Below are 15493 nucleotides of genomic sequence, written 5' to 3'. Positions count from 1 at the left end.
CCCTAGTAAGTGTGTTTAGGATTGCAGCCTTATTCTGCATATGTGTCCACACAAATTGAGTCTATTTATTGAAATAAATGGCGTGCAGGAACATTTCAAGGCCTAGGACTCACTGCATAGGAATAATTGTCATTACTTAGTATAAGTGACGGATATAATTGTGCTTTATAGCAACTAGCTTTCTATCAGAAAGAAACCTGCATCTCTGCAATGCTTGTATCGATATGTTTTATGAAGGCAGCTTGCAACAAATGCAAGAAGTACATTTAAAAGGACACTAAATGTACCAAATAACATCTGTAGAATTGACATACTTGACTCATCACAGACAATCCTTTCAATCAATAAAGTATTCATACAAATCAACAAAAAGCAGTCTGTGCAAAACTGTCTTGCATTCCCTTCTGAACCCTGGAAGGCATGGTGCCCTCCTGACCTCTTCAGGCAGATTGTTCCATAAGGTTGGATCCACCATAGAGAAAACCAAAGCACACCGAAGAGTGTAAGCAAGTGGTATAGTAAACAGAGACCACTGAGAGGATTACTAGCCCATGAGTTCATACGTGGAAAGATGGTCCCTCATATGAACACGTCATGGTGTTTGTTTTTTATAACACAAGTTATTGTCCAGCTGACTCCCTATCCTGCATATTGTCTCTATTAATTCATTAGGATTCTTCAGAAGAAGTATTACCAAAAATGCTGTATACAAGTGTAAAAATGGAGGGAATTGTGAGATGGACATGTACATGAGAAGAAAGTGTCAGGAGTGTCGTCTACAAAAGTGCAAGCAAGTGGGAATGCTGGCTGAGTGTATGTATACAAGATTACTGTAATAATGTATATGAAGTGCTTTGAACACTATAAAATGCTAAGTGTTTTTATTATATTTGGATCATTTAATGCATTCCATCTCAGCTGAGAAGTCTGTGCAATTTATACATAGCAGTGAATTCTTTGTACATTTGCAGAGGCTGGGGAAATAACATTATACCCCAAATTATGGAATATAGGTTGTAAATGAGTACAGTTCAAGATGTTACCTTGGGAGGATCTAAAGGATGGGTCCAGAGTGACTAAGATTTTTAACAGCAGAATGGAACCTTCCTGCTTCCCCCCTCCCATTATAGGCTACAGAGCTCCACAAAATGTTGCTCCTGAGGGATAGCGACTCTGAGGAATGAAAAGGAGGTGCACACAGCAGGAGGGGGAATAAGTAAAAAATGCTAGCCTAGTCAGGGGATCCAACCTCAACTATGCAACAACTACCACTAGAAAAATTAAAAGCCCGAGTACTGATGCTTTATTTAGTGGACAACATCTCTGCTCAGCTTCCTGTAAAATATTACTACAGAGTTCGCAAATAAACAGTGAAAGCCTAAGCAGAGTTACTCCCATATAAAAAAAAGGTAAAGGTGCAAGCACCGAGTCATTACTGACCCATTGGGGGACGTCACATCATGACGTTTTCTTGGCAGACTTTTTACGGGGTGGTTTGCCATTGCCTTCCTCAATCATCTACACGTTACCCCAGGAAACTGGGTACTCATTTTACCGACCTTGGAAGGATGGAAGGATGGGTCAACCTTGAGCCGGCTACCTGAACCCAGCTTCCGCTGGGATCGAACTCAGGTCGTGAGCAGAGCTTGGACTGCAGTACTGCAGCTTTCCACTCTGCGCAACGGGGCTCTGATACTCCCATATAAGTCCACTGAAATCAGTGGGCTTAGACTGAAGTAACTCTGCTTAGGATTTCTCTGAAAATTAAGGAAAATAATAGCAAGGTGCCTGTTCTAAAGAATGTAGAAAAGCAGATGGCTTGTGACAAAAGAATGTTGAAGAGCATCTTATTTAAAGTTTTCTTCAGTGACCATAACCAGTTTCACTAGAAAGGCACTGAAAATGTGATAGGCTGCAGTTGTAAGAAACTTTCTATGAGGACGAAAAGACTTTATTTTCCTAAAATTGTTCCAGTGTCTATATTGTTAATGAGCCAATTTGGTGTAGTGGTTAAGAGCACGGGACTCTAATCTGGAGAGCCAGGTTTGATTCCCCACTCTTCCACTTGAAGCCAGCTGGGTGACCTTGGGCTAGTCACGGCTCTCTGGAGCTCTCTCAGCCCCACCCACCTCATAGGGTGTTTTGTTGTGGGGATAATACTGACATACTTTGTAAACCACTCTGAGGGGGCATTAAGTTGTCCTGAAGGGCGGTATATAAATCGAATGTTATTATTAATGTTATTATTATATGATACACAAACCTACATTTACAATGCTTTAGTTTGTTTTGCCTTTCTTGCTTTTATGTACACTTGAGAAACAGCCAATGCCCACTGAGTGAAGGGCAGGAATGCAAATAGTTTCCTCCCTCACTCCCCTGTTTGGCCGAGACCCCTTATCCCACTACTGCATCTTGCATCCCGTTAGTATTATGTGGGCCAAGGCAAAATGAATCCATGATGTTAACGTCGTGAATCTCCCATATACCTAAACACAAATCAAAGCCAGTTGGTATGATTTACATTTGCTTGTTAAAAACCAGCCAATTCACCAGTCCTATTGAGACTGCGTAATAAAATTTAAACCATGGTTTTCTATCACATTCGTCAATATCATCTTTGATCACAAAACATACTTATACTAATGTATTATATCCTGAAAGAAGGAGTTATATATACAGACTTTTGATGTTAGCTTAATTATTGCTATGGGAGCTAAAGTTGGACTTCATTTTAAACTTCCGCTTCTTGATGTACACTTCTTTGTATAAAGCTGCAGGGCTGGGACTAAGGCAGCAGCCAGCCTGTATTCCTTGTTGATGGTTCCAATCATCTTAGCAGAACTGTGGTGTCAAACCAATTTAGGTTCATACCGGAAATTAATCTACTCTGAGTTTTTAATATGCTTCTATCCTCCAATCTGATAATGAGATGCTATATTAACTGTTAGGCTTTGTGGAAAACAAAAGCCTCTGTCAATGTTTAGAATTCATGCAAGAATTATAATATAATTAATCTTCCATTTTGTAAATTTAACAGACCACAGAGATCTTGAGATAGGCCCTATTTCCAACCAGTGAATAAACGAGCAAACCAATGTTGCCAAAGTGATAATAGTACTTAAGGTGTTGCATGAAAATAAACCTTCACAGGGGTAAAACCCAACTTCATCTGTTCCAATAAGAAACAGGGAGAGAAAGAAAATGTTCAGGACAGCAACAGCACCAGTAACTAATAATAGAATAAAGTTAAAAAATAGGTCAGTGTAAATAATACAGACCAAGGATACTGGAAACTTTTAAATCAACTGATCATTTTTCTCAAATTGACCTAGAGTAACAAAGGCCAACAATAGGTGCTGCCACTTGAATCTTCCTCTGCAATGGAAACCTGTACTTTGTTACTATGAAGCTCATATAACTCATAACTTAAACATAAGCATGTCCTTCTAAAGTGCAGCAATGAGGACATTTTGCACACTGTTTGCCTAATAGCTCTCAAACAGGGAGTGGTACTGTATACTTTTTGCAGTTTGTTTTTCTTCTAAAAAAAATTCAGGGTTAGCCAGAGCAATTAAACTTGAAACTCCTATTTGTAATTCGTCTTTAAATAAAGAGGTATCTTTGAAATTAAAGTTACCTTGGACTTTGCTTCATTTAACTCATAATACAATAATTATTCCTTTGGAATTTTGCTCTACTGCAAAAAAGAAGAGGCAGTCTTATAAATATTTATGGCTTTATTCATGTGCTGTTGATTCAACATGTATTTCAGACAGGGTTGCCAACTCTGTGTTGGGAAATTCCTGGAGACTTGAGGGTGGATCCTGGGGAGGGAAGGGTTTGGGGAGGGGAGACCTCAGCAGGGTTTAATGCCATAGAGCTCACCTCCCACATAGCCATTTTCTCCAGGGAAACTAATCTCTGTCATATGGAGATCAGCTGTAATTCTGGGCGATCTCCAGGCCTCACCTGGAGGTTGGCATATCTAATTCAAATGTACCAGAAAGTACCCATATTGTTCTGTATGCATAAAAATACAGGGGGTTTTTTTGTCAGGACCTGTATACTTGATTCAATTAATTTGATTATGAAAACTCCTGTTCTGTAGGTACTCTTTAAATGTTATAGGAAAGACAAGGTCTGTGTCAGAGTGTCAGTTTCCTTGTCAGTTCTTGAGCCAGAGCTACGCCATTTTACCTTGCTATAATCTATAGTTGTTTAGTTTTCCTCCCTCTAGGCCCAGGTGGTGCCCAGGCCGCATATATCCATGGGAGCGAAGAATTCTTATCAGCTCGTTCCCGCCAAAGACCTTGACGTCCTCGTCTTCCCATGCCTTCGCAGACAGGACTAAGGGGGGAGGCCAGGAATGGGTGTTTGAAGTGTTGTTACTTTCATTTCATGTGTCATTCTCAACAAAGCTTTTGTTCAGCCAAGGGCCTCAAGTCCTTGGATCGTGGACACCTGTATCCTGAGCATATTCTTCCAATGAATCTTTGAAACCAAGAAACCTTGTGCTTCTTGCAGAGGGGGGGAGACGAACTCTGGATGACTGGGATTCCATAGGGAGGCAGAATGTCAGACTATGGAATCCCAGTCATCCAGAGTTCGTCTCCCCCCCTCTGCAAGAAGCACAAGGTTTCTTGGTTTCAAAGGTTTATTGGAAGAATATGCTCAGGATACAGGTGTCCACGATCCAAGGACTTGAGGCCCTTGGCTGAACAAAAGCTTTGTTGAGAATGACACATGAAAGTAACAACACTTCAAACACCCATTCCCGGCCTCCCCCCTTAGTACTGTCTGCGAAGGCATGGGAAAACGAGGACGTCAAGGTCTTTGGCCGGAACGTGCTGGTAAGAATTCTTCGCTCCCATGGATATATGCGGCCTGGGCACCACCTGGGCCTAGAGGGAGGAAAACTAAACAACTATAGATTATAGCAAGGTAAAATGGCGTAGCTCTGGCTCGAGAACTGACAAGGAAACTGACACTCTGACATTCTGTTTTGTCTACTGTGTGTGTTTGCATTGCCATTGTAATGTGTCAAGAAAGATTCAAATCTGAAGCTTTGAAGGAAAGCTACAATTGGTTAGAGGGCCTATATATGTGAGTTTAAGAACTCCCTTCCACACATGACAATGTTTGCTGCAGAAGGACATGGTACGGATAGACAGACACCCATCAGCTATATCCCATAAGATATGAAGTGGCTATGAGCATTATTCTATTCATATTAGGTTTTTTTAAAAAAGCCATACCAGTACTGGAATTCATTGCCATTTCTAGTGTTTGCATGATTATCATAAATACTATTTTACTTCTTCAAGATATCACGTGCAACAGTTATTTTGATCCTGTAAATTTCCTCTTCTTTCAGTGACAAAGGAAGTTTCTTTTATATGGTGCATAATTTTATAATATACAGGATATTAAAAGCTTTCACAACTGAATTAGGCATTTTCATGATATCTTTTTCAGCAATATCTAGCCTCTGAAAGATACTATTTTCTTGCTCTCCAAGCTCAAAAGTAGAGACCTCATGTGAGCCTATTCTGAAAAAGAAAACCCTTCCTATTTTAATTTAAGTTGTTATGATTGCTATGTCCTTGGATGAACATTTACCTTCTCTGTTGGTCTGCAGCTGTATGGTGTCTTTGGAAGTTAAAGCACATTTTATACCTGCAACACAGCAAATAAATGCAATACTCCATAATTAAACTTCCATACGATATACCATTTATGTTTCTGAATAGTAAAAACATTTTGTTATCCACTAATAAGAGCAGAACCACAAGTGACAAAAGGCACAGATTGGACACTTGTCAGCTTCCCTCAAGTTTGGATGGGAAATGTAGGCATCCTAGTCTTGCAGCTTGGCTCTCTTGACTGCTGTCCAAAGGACTTTTCAACTGTCACTTGTCCAACATTCCGCCAAGCTGCCTACATTTCCCATCAAAACTTGAGGGAAGCTGACAAGTGTCCAATCTGTGCCTTTTGTCACTTGTGGTTCTGCTCTAACTTGCCTGAGGATAAACCCTTAATCCTTCTGTGGATAAATCCACCCTTCTCTCACAGGAATGTTTATAAAAACACAAGGTTCAGTAGGCCTCACTTTTTAACTATATGTTCTATCCTTTCAATCTGAGCAGAACCACAAGTGACAAAAGGCACAGATTGGACACTTGTCTGCTTCCCTCAAGTTTTGATGGGAAATGTAGGCAGCTTGGCGGAATGTTGGACAAGTGACAGTTGAAAAGTCCATTGGACAGCAGTCAGAGAGCGAAGCTGCGAGACCAGGATGCCTACATTTCCCATCAAAACTTGAGGGAAGCAGACAAGTGTCAAATCTGTGCCTTTTGTCACTTGTGGTTCTGCTCTCTGTCTCCAAATTCTAGTGTTTTGATGTAAGTAGAACAAATGTGAAGTGATTGCAAGGAATTTGTACCTCCTAATAATTGAACATGAAACACAGAATCATATCTTGAATATTCAGGTCAAGTTTATTGCCCTAACTACAGTGCAATGCTAAATTAGATCATTCTAAAACAGGGTTGCCATTCCCTTACTGGAAGTGGGGCATCTCCTGCCCCACACCACCAGCCACTTGGCCAGTAAGGAAAAATAACGAGGGAAAGGGTGACTTAGTGGCCTGTGCACCCTCTTGCCAGCAATATAACGATGTCACTGGCAGACACATTGACATAATTTCTTTCATACCCCAAAAGTGACATCAGCATGTCATCGAGGCCATGGCTTGGGGGCAAAACCATAGAATTCTGGCAGACCAGCAACATGATGACATCACTTCCAGAAGTGACATCATTATGTTGTTAGGGAGCATGTGTGGCAAAAAGTAAGTCTCCCCTCTGTCCTTTGCAGTCATCTTTGCCCCTGCTGGTTGTTGGGGGGAGGACGGGATGGATTGGCAACCTTGTTCTAAGACCACTGAATTCAGCTGCACTGGAACTTCATATTCAGGTCTATTCAATGAGGCTTACTCATAGGAAAGTGTTCTTAGGATTGCATTGTAAATTACAAATATTCCAAAACCCTTTTTTGCTCACTAGATCAACAATTGTCCGATGCACCTTACCAGTATTCTGCTGTTTATTCTATAATTATGAAGTACATAGATAAGCAGAAACATATTAGATTGCATGTAGATAGATCTTTGGTCCTCATTTATTTCACCCAGATGCTAAAGAAACACAGGTACAAATCCTGTATATTCTTTGTATGCAAAATTTCAGGTTTGTTAACAGAAATACAGTGCAAGTCAAAGCGGCTAAGAAAAACTATACCACAACCTGCAGACCAGACAATTGGTGAAGATAATGAAGGACCTGATTTTAAACAAGTCTCATCTACGACCAAACTCTACAGGGTAATAAAACTATTGTAATATCTTGCACACTACAGCTTTGTGTAGTCTTATACACTATTGAACACAGAAGATTATATGATATTAATTACGTGTTAGTAGCATCCAGTATTTTCATAGATGACTTATTATTATTCTTGCAGATATACAGATATCCTGTTTGGCAGATGACATTAAAAGTGTGGTCTCTGGCAATATTATTGGGGATCAAACTGGAATAATATTATGAGCTTTAGGGACGTGGCTAATTTTTGTGCTTTATGAGGACATGATCTGCATACAGTTTACATGAAGGTGACAAAGAGGTTTTGTAAATGCCTGTCAGCTGAAATATCAGATGATGTAAGAATAATGTCATCAGTATAATGTTAAGGCTTGGGGTACTGATGTGGGGCTGTAGTGACTGTGGTCTATCCTAAGCATTCATTTGCTAGCAGAGCACACTTTATTATGGCTGTAGATGTTTATAGAATCTCCCTTCTCATATTACCAAATATTGGTTATTGGTTAATGTGATCTACTGCTAAAACTTTGGAAAGGTAAATATAGTATAAAGAGTCTGGATAGTATGTAAAATGAATATATTCTAGAAATATTGGGCTTTTTGTGTGTGGCAGTACTCACCAATAGTCAGCACTGGCACCTTTTGGGGCTCTCTCAAGTCCTGAAGGGGGAATTGGTGAAAATCAGTGCAACCATATATATACACAAACACCTTTATTAAAAACAAACAAAGCAGTTTTTGATTATATCTTTGTCAGGTTTGTATATTTAAATAGATAAGAAAAATTGCTTCTGTTGTTCAAATCAAACTATAACTAGTAAGAGGTAGGTGATCACATCGATTTACTGAAGCTTATGGTTTATTTTTATTGCCAGTATAGGAGAAAATAGAACTAACCCCTGAACAGCAGAACCTTCTTCACTATATCATGGATTCATATAATAAACAACGAATTCCTCCTGAGGTTTCTAAAAAGCTTGTAAGTATACAATTTAATACAGCAGTTATCTAAATATTTCAAGAACCATTTTTTTCCAAAAAGAATTTCCTGTAGAAATTCCAGCTAGTATAGAAAATATCTGTTACATAGGGTTTTATCAGTATTTTCACATTCTCAGAGTATAAACGGCAGGGTGGGAAGGTTTAAGGTTGCCAATCTCCAGGTAGGATCTAGAGATCTCCCAGAATTACACTGGAAAACATAGAGAATATGGCTGTTTCGGAAAGTGGACTCTATGACATTATACAATGCAGAGGTCCTTCCCATTCTGAAACTATGCTCTCCCCAAGCTCTACCCAAATCTCCAGGAATTTCCTAACGCAAAGTTGGCAACCCTAGGGAGGTTCTACACACCGGTAAAGAAAAGGGTCTAGAGGACAGGACAGGATACCTTTGCTTTTCCTTCTTTCTTCTCTCATTGGCTGCTTAACAACAGCCAGATAGTGAGGGCCAAACATAAATAGGTAACTGTCACTGAGATGTAGGAAAGGGTAGAAAGTAGTGGTAGCCAACCCAGTCTATTTTGTCTTCTGTACTCTTACCCATCTTGCTGGATAAGCAAGATCTGCCTGGCTTTTGCTTCTCCTCTTAATGCAATGTGGAATAGGCCCTCCCAGGAGATGCATTTACACCTGCTCCTGATAAGCATAATGTACATGTGTGGGGAAGCCTAGAATGCTACTTGACCTTGTTAGGGGCAAAATGAGACCAGGCCCAGTGCAAATAATATGAAAGGATGATCGGACCTTCGCCCAAATCCACTCTGACTGTGCTGGACTTTTCTCCATAAGTGAAGGAGGGAGACAGAGAGAAAGCCAGAAAGAACGTTTTTGGATAAAGAAGTAACGTTTATTAAGCTCACACCAAGGAAATTCAAAAGCACCTCACTGTATTCCACCCGCACACACTCCTACACAGGCCCACTTTCACAGATACCTGATGCACCTGATTCAATTCAAATTGGAGAATCCTACTAATTTTGTTTTCTCTTTTTCAAGGCCTAGAATAACTTGTTTTCTTGTGCTTTCAGTCTCTATCATCTCATGTCCTTCAACTGAATATTGGGTTGGTCGCTCAATTTGATACATTCCCAAGCTCCCATAGAGCAAGTGGTGGTTTACAACTGTTCCCTCCACTATTACAACTAACAATAATAATTCTGTTTTAATGCTCAGTTACAAGAGGAATTCAGTGCTGAAGAAAATTTTCTCATCTTAACAGAAATGGCTACCAGTCACGTACAGGTCCTTGTGGAATTTACCAAAAGGTTACCAGGTACTTTTTAAAAAAAATTATTTATTAGTACCAAAAGAAAGAAAGAAAGAAAAAGAAAGAACAAGAAAACCAATCCTGGCAACAAATACACTACTGGCAAATCTATACATACTCTTGTATAAAAGTTTTCCTAATATCTAAAAATAAGTCCATATGCAATTGCTGTCTATATGTAATACATTCAAATATTGATAAGTTCATAAGGTCCTCAGTCCAATGAGTTATAGGAAATGGGCTTTTGTCTTTCCGGTGTTGTAGTATAAGTCTTTTAGCAACTGTAAGGACACAGAGGGTCCATTTCCATTGACCATTAGTTAGGTTCCAAGAGACAGGCAAATAGTTTAAAAGTACATTAACATCCTCAAAATAAATGAGTATTTTAATACAAAATTAATATGAGTAATGACTTCCTCCCAAAAGGACTGAATAACTGGACATGTCAAAGCATATGCTTAAGAGATGTATCTTGTAAGTTATACCACCAACAATTAGACACTGCTTAATCTTTTAGTAAAAAGGTGCTGTGGTGTCCAATATACCCTAAACATAATTTTTTGTTGAAGAAGTTGCAGCTTAAGATCCATAGCAGCAACAGGTATAAGGCTTAAAACTTTATCTCACTGCTTTAGCAGAATTGGATGATCTTGCTCATTATTCCATTCATCTCTGAGCTTCTGTGTATCATGTTTATTGACTGATATCAAGGTTACCAGGTATGATGTGCTAAATATCCACCCATGTTTCAGTTACAGAATCCAAGAGCTCTGTATTTTTATATTGATATACCTGTTATACTAAGGCTTATAATATATAGGACTGTTTTCTTTACCATCTAAAAGGAAGAAACAAAACAACCTAACTTAAAGCCAAACTAGGTGTTAATATTTAGATAAGTTTGCCAAGGGAAATTGGAGCCTTACTACGGCTGCATGTCCTAGTGGTAACTCCTGGGTAAAAAGCACACCGGAGTGTGTGTGTGTGTGTGTGTGTGTGTCAGGGTACAGGGGTGGAGTGGCTCCTTCTTTCTCCCTGTATTAATTTGGCAGTCAAAATGACCCAGAGGCTGCAGGGCGGCAGGTTTTATTCACCCCCTTGGGAGGCTGGAAGTGCACATGTAGCCTCCTGACAGAGCGAGCAGGGCTTTTTTTCAGCAGGAACGCGGTGGAACGGAGTTCCGGAACCTCTTGAAAATGGTCACATGGCTGGAGATCAGGGGGCGGGGCCACCAGCCATGTGACCATTTTCCCCAAGAACAACCCACTGAGTTCCACCATCTCTTTTCCCAGAAAAAAAGCCCTGAGAGTGAGTAATGCTCTCCACAGCTGCCAGGTCATTTTCTCTGCCAAAACATCATGAGGAAGGACAGCAAGAGCCCCTCTTCCCCCTATGCTGTGGTCCTAATCAGAATCAGGCCCATCTCTACTTTTTATACAGGATTTTCCACTGGGACTGTATGGTAGTAGTCCCCATGGTGAACTCATATAAAAAGTAACATCTAGTTTGGCTCTTTAAGAACTGGAAGTTTTCTTCAAGATTTAGAACCACATAATCCTTTATATAGAAGATAAAGAATAAGGATGCAGTTTTTATTAGCATTCAAGTAGTTATTTCATTTTAATTTATTCATTGCTGAAAATAAATTGAAGGTATCTTTTACCTCTTTGGGATGCTTCTTAAAAATTAGCTTCATTATACTCATAATGACCAGAATTTGTAAGGACTTTCCCACTACAGATCTCTTTCTATCAGTAGGCTGCAAAAAGTAGTGTTTCAGCCACTGGTGGACTGGCCATTTAACTTACAAGGAAATTTCCTAGTGGGCCACTGCCCTAGAGGACTGCTGGTGGCCAGGGGCAAGCATAATAAAGCTCTAACAACTCCGCCAGCGCTTCAGGGGCCACTTGGTTCATTCTCTTCCTTTGTAATGGTAATTGGTGTCAGTTCACCAACAGTCATTTCCCACTCTAATGCCAGAAGCAATGGGTGAGCGAATGCCCATCCTTGGTGCTGCTGAACAGAATGGCCTATGCAGTGCTGGCTTGTGGGGCTGCTCAGCTTGGCTCGTTTTGGGACCATTTTCACTTCCCAGTCAGCTGCATCTGTAAACAGGGCTGTACATTTTTCTTCTCTTAACTGTGCTGGAACTGACCAAAGATCTGTCTAGTCCCACATTCTCTTTCACACAAGAAGTCACCCAAGAAGGTCTAAAACCAGAGCATGGAGGCCAAAGCATTCCCCACTTATTTGCCCCCAACACTGGACTTTAGATGATTACTGCATCGGAACAGGGAGGTTCCATTTAGCCATCATGTTTGACCTATTTCCCATGAATTTGTCTAATCTCCCTTTAAAGCCAACTAAACTGATGACCACCACAACATACCGTAGTTTTGACTCTTTCCTAGGAGTAAGCCCCAGTGAATCAAAGATTTACTTCTTAGTAGACCTGATTAGCATTGATCCTTTAGTTACCCTGGTTGATTTAGAAATTATGCAGATTAGCTCCATGCAGTGCAGTTGTCTATACTCTTCTCCAGTCTGGGTCATTTGGGCACAGGTCAGAAAGGTGTAATCATTGGAAATTGCCCCGGATAAAAATAAGCAAAGAACTATTGTGCTACCTTTCAGACAATAAACAATTGTATAAACACAGGGATCGCTATATAGACACATGCTCTCTCAACCACATGCATGTCTATTTTTAATATAGCTTTATATTAAATCCCTTTTTATGATTCCCATTCCTTTCTTTCATGTAAATTAAAGAGAAAACAATTGGAGAGAGGAGCCAGTGGACAAATAAAAGAGCTGGAAAGTACTCAATTGAGCACTGAAAGATGATAATGCAACGAGCGCTCCATTAACACTGAAGCAGGAATTTAATTTGTAATATGCTAATCAAGTTGAAGGTAATCATCCCATGATCTGAAATAAGATTACACGCACATGCATATGTGACAGACTTGAATGGATTCATGCCTGGCAGCTTGAGAAAGAAAACGAACATACACATTTCAGACATAGTCACTGGGCATGTGCCAAATCTGCAAGTGTATCAATTTTTATTTACATAAAATATTTATATCATATTTTTCTCCCTATTGACAGGACTTAACTATCTTTATTTTTATTTGTTTTATTTATATTCTACTTTTCTCACTGAGACTCAAGATAGATTGCACAGTGTGAGATGGCATGACCCACAGTTGTGACATTCAACAAAGCAAGACAGTAGAGTATGGAATTGCAGAAACTTCAAAAACAAGCATAAATTAAGTACAGAGCTGTTGCAATGCTGAAGCAAAATATAAGTAATATGACTAAACATATTAAATGATGTAGAGGCTACCCAGCAGGAACATATCTACACCAACAGACCTACCCAATTAGTATAGGCCAGATTCCCTTAATTGGAGACAAATCTCTGTGCCATTACCTTACAGCACACCTCCACTACCCATGTATAAAATCCCTCCTGAATGATTCAGTTTTGCATAGTTTCCAGAAAGTCAGGAAAGTGAGCACTTTCCTGTCCTCTTCAGGCAGGCAATTCTGTAAGGTGAGACTCACACACAGAGAATGTGTGTGATGCATGAAAATGCATTGATTTTGCCTATGAGCAGGGTGGTACCTGCAGAAGGCCCTGTTCAGATGAGCAGAACTGCCGGGGCAGAACATAGTGGGAGAGATGGTCTTGCAGATATGCGGGGCCAAGGCCATGAAGGACTTAGTATGTAATAGCCAAAATCTTGAATTAAGCACAGTAACTGGTGGGTAGCCAATGGAGTGACTGCACAATGAATGTAATATGCATGCTCCTGATAGTAATCGAGGTATGGCATTTTCCACCAGCTGGAGTCTCCGAGTTCACTTTGAGGTAAGACATATGTAGAGAGCCATTACAGAAGGCTAGTATGGATGTTACCATGGCATGAATCCAAGTGGCCAGATCAGCCATGTCATGGTAAGGGGCCATGTTCCAGGCTTGCCTGCACTGGGAGAAGGCTTTATTTGCAGCTGCATTAACTTGTTTCTCTAGCAGCAGTGTTGGGTCCAGTATAACTCCTAGGTTCTTAACTAAGTCTGCAAAGGTCAGCTGAACCCCATCAAAAGTAAGGAACACAATGTCCTTCAAGATCTCTGTCTTGCAACCAGCATCACTTCTATCTTGTCTAGATTCAGTTTCATTTTGTTTGCTTTCAGCCATTTAACCTCAGCTGTCAGGAAGCAACTCAAGACCTCTACTGCATCACCAGGGGATTTGGATAGCAAGACAGAGCTCAGCTGGGTATTGTCCGCATATTAGCCAATTCCATAGCTCCAACTGATTTCTTCTAAAGGTTTTACGTAGAGGTTAAATAACATGGGGGATAAAATTGTGCCTTGTGGAACCCTGCAATATAATTCCAAACTGAGGGCAGTTAGTTTCCAACTGCAACCCTTTGGGTCCATTCCATGAGGAACAATTTAAGACAAGCAAAGGCATATCCCCTGATACCCACTTCTGCCTTTAGCCACCTCAACAGGATGGCATGGCCTACTGTATCAAAGGCTGCAGACAGATCCAGGAGGAGTAACAAAGAAACGTGGCCTTTGTCTACATTCAGACAGAAGTCATCAACTGAAGTCACCAATGCTGACTGTTCCATAGCCTGGCCTAAAACCAGACTAGAAAGTCTCCAGAGCCCCAGAACTATCCCAAAAGACCTGGAGTTGTTTAGTTACTGCACTCTTAATCGCTTTGCCTAGAGAGGGAAGGTTAGAAACTGGGTGATAATTGGCCACATCATTTTTGTCTAGGGATGTCTAGGGATTTTTTTTAAGTAGCAAAAGGATGATGACTGCTTCTTTGAGTGGCTAAAGGAAGGTGCCCTGATTTTGTGACTGATTTAAGAAAGACATCAAAGGCTCAGTTATGTATTCTTAACAAGATTATAGCTGCCAAGAAGGGCAAGTAGTGGTCTTCATAGATTTCAGGATCCTGTCAATATCCATCACTGTAACTGAATCAAAATGATCTATAAATGGGCCAATATGTTAAGCATTTTTTCTTCATCTATATGACAGCTGGCCTCCAGATCAGAGTGTATTTGTGCTATTTTATCAGCAAAAACGTGCAAAGATGTCATTGCTAATTGTCTGTCCTTGAGCCAGTAAAGGTTTAAATTTAGGGGTCAAAAGATGTCGATATATCTTAGGGATGATTGTGAACCAACTGATTCAATCACTGTGGAGAAAAAATGTTTCTTTGCTACTATCACCACCACTTTGTAGGTCTTCTAGTGGTCTCCATAGCACATTCTATCAGATTTAGCACTAGTACTCTGCCAGAGTTTTTCTAGACATCTTCCAGCTTTCTTTAGGTCACCCAGCTCTATAGTAAACCATGGAGCAGGCTTCTGTGACAAAGGTGGGAGAATCTGATGAGGAGCAATTATTTCAGTGGCCTTATAGAGCTTCACGTCGCCAGATTCCACTGCAATATCAAGACGCCTATGTTTGGAATTCTAAAATCCCTCAGTGTATATTTGGACTCCTGAAGGATCCATAAGCCCCTGTGGATTGACCTTTTTAACAGCCCCTCTGCCTTTTATGGGGTGTTGAGATCATATTCACCCTCACCTTCAGTAGATAATGATCAGACCACAGTTAAGGCCAAATCTCCAATCCCAAAAGAAGACATCCTTCAAAGACTCAGTGCAAAGTCCAAGGAGAGGGCCTGTTGCTAATTGAGAGAGAGAATGAGGTCCAGGAATGCCAATGAAGCTGTGAAATCCTGGGCCAGCCCTGACATGAAACAGTCAGCATGAATCTTAAAGTCACCCAGAACAAT

The 15493-nt window shown here is 40.3% G+C and overlaps 1 protein-coding gene across 4 annotated transcripts in view; it reads left to right on the top strand.

Moving 5' to 3' along the window:
- Positions 1-15493, top strand: part of NR1H4 (nuclear receptor subfamily 1 group H member 4) — a 56577-nt gene that overhangs the window by 28190 nt on the left and 12894 nt on the right. For all 4 annotated transcript variants that reach the window (XM_054988295.1, XM_054988297.1, XM_054988296.1 and 1 more), the window contains 4 exons: positions 673-813; positions 7251-7384; positions 8266-8364; positions 9561-9660. In XM_054988295.1, the coding sequence (XP_054844270.1) occupies positions 673-813; positions 7251-7384; positions 8266-8364; positions 9561-9660 (474 nt within the window). The remainder of the gene's footprint in view (positions 1-672; positions 814-7250; positions 7385-8265; positions 8365-9560; positions 9661-15493) is intronic.

Source organism: Eublepharis macularius, chromosome 9 (genome assembly GCF_028583425.1).
Source record: "Eublepharis macularius isolate TG4126 chromosome 9, MPM_Emac_v1.0, whole genome shotgun sequence".
Taxonomy (NCBI): Eukaryota; Metazoa; Chordata; class Lepidosauria; order Squamata; family Eublepharidae; genus Eublepharis; species Eublepharis macularius.
The sequence above is the reverse complement of the archived record's forward strand: the minus strand, read 5'-3'. Positions and strand labels throughout refer to the sequence as shown.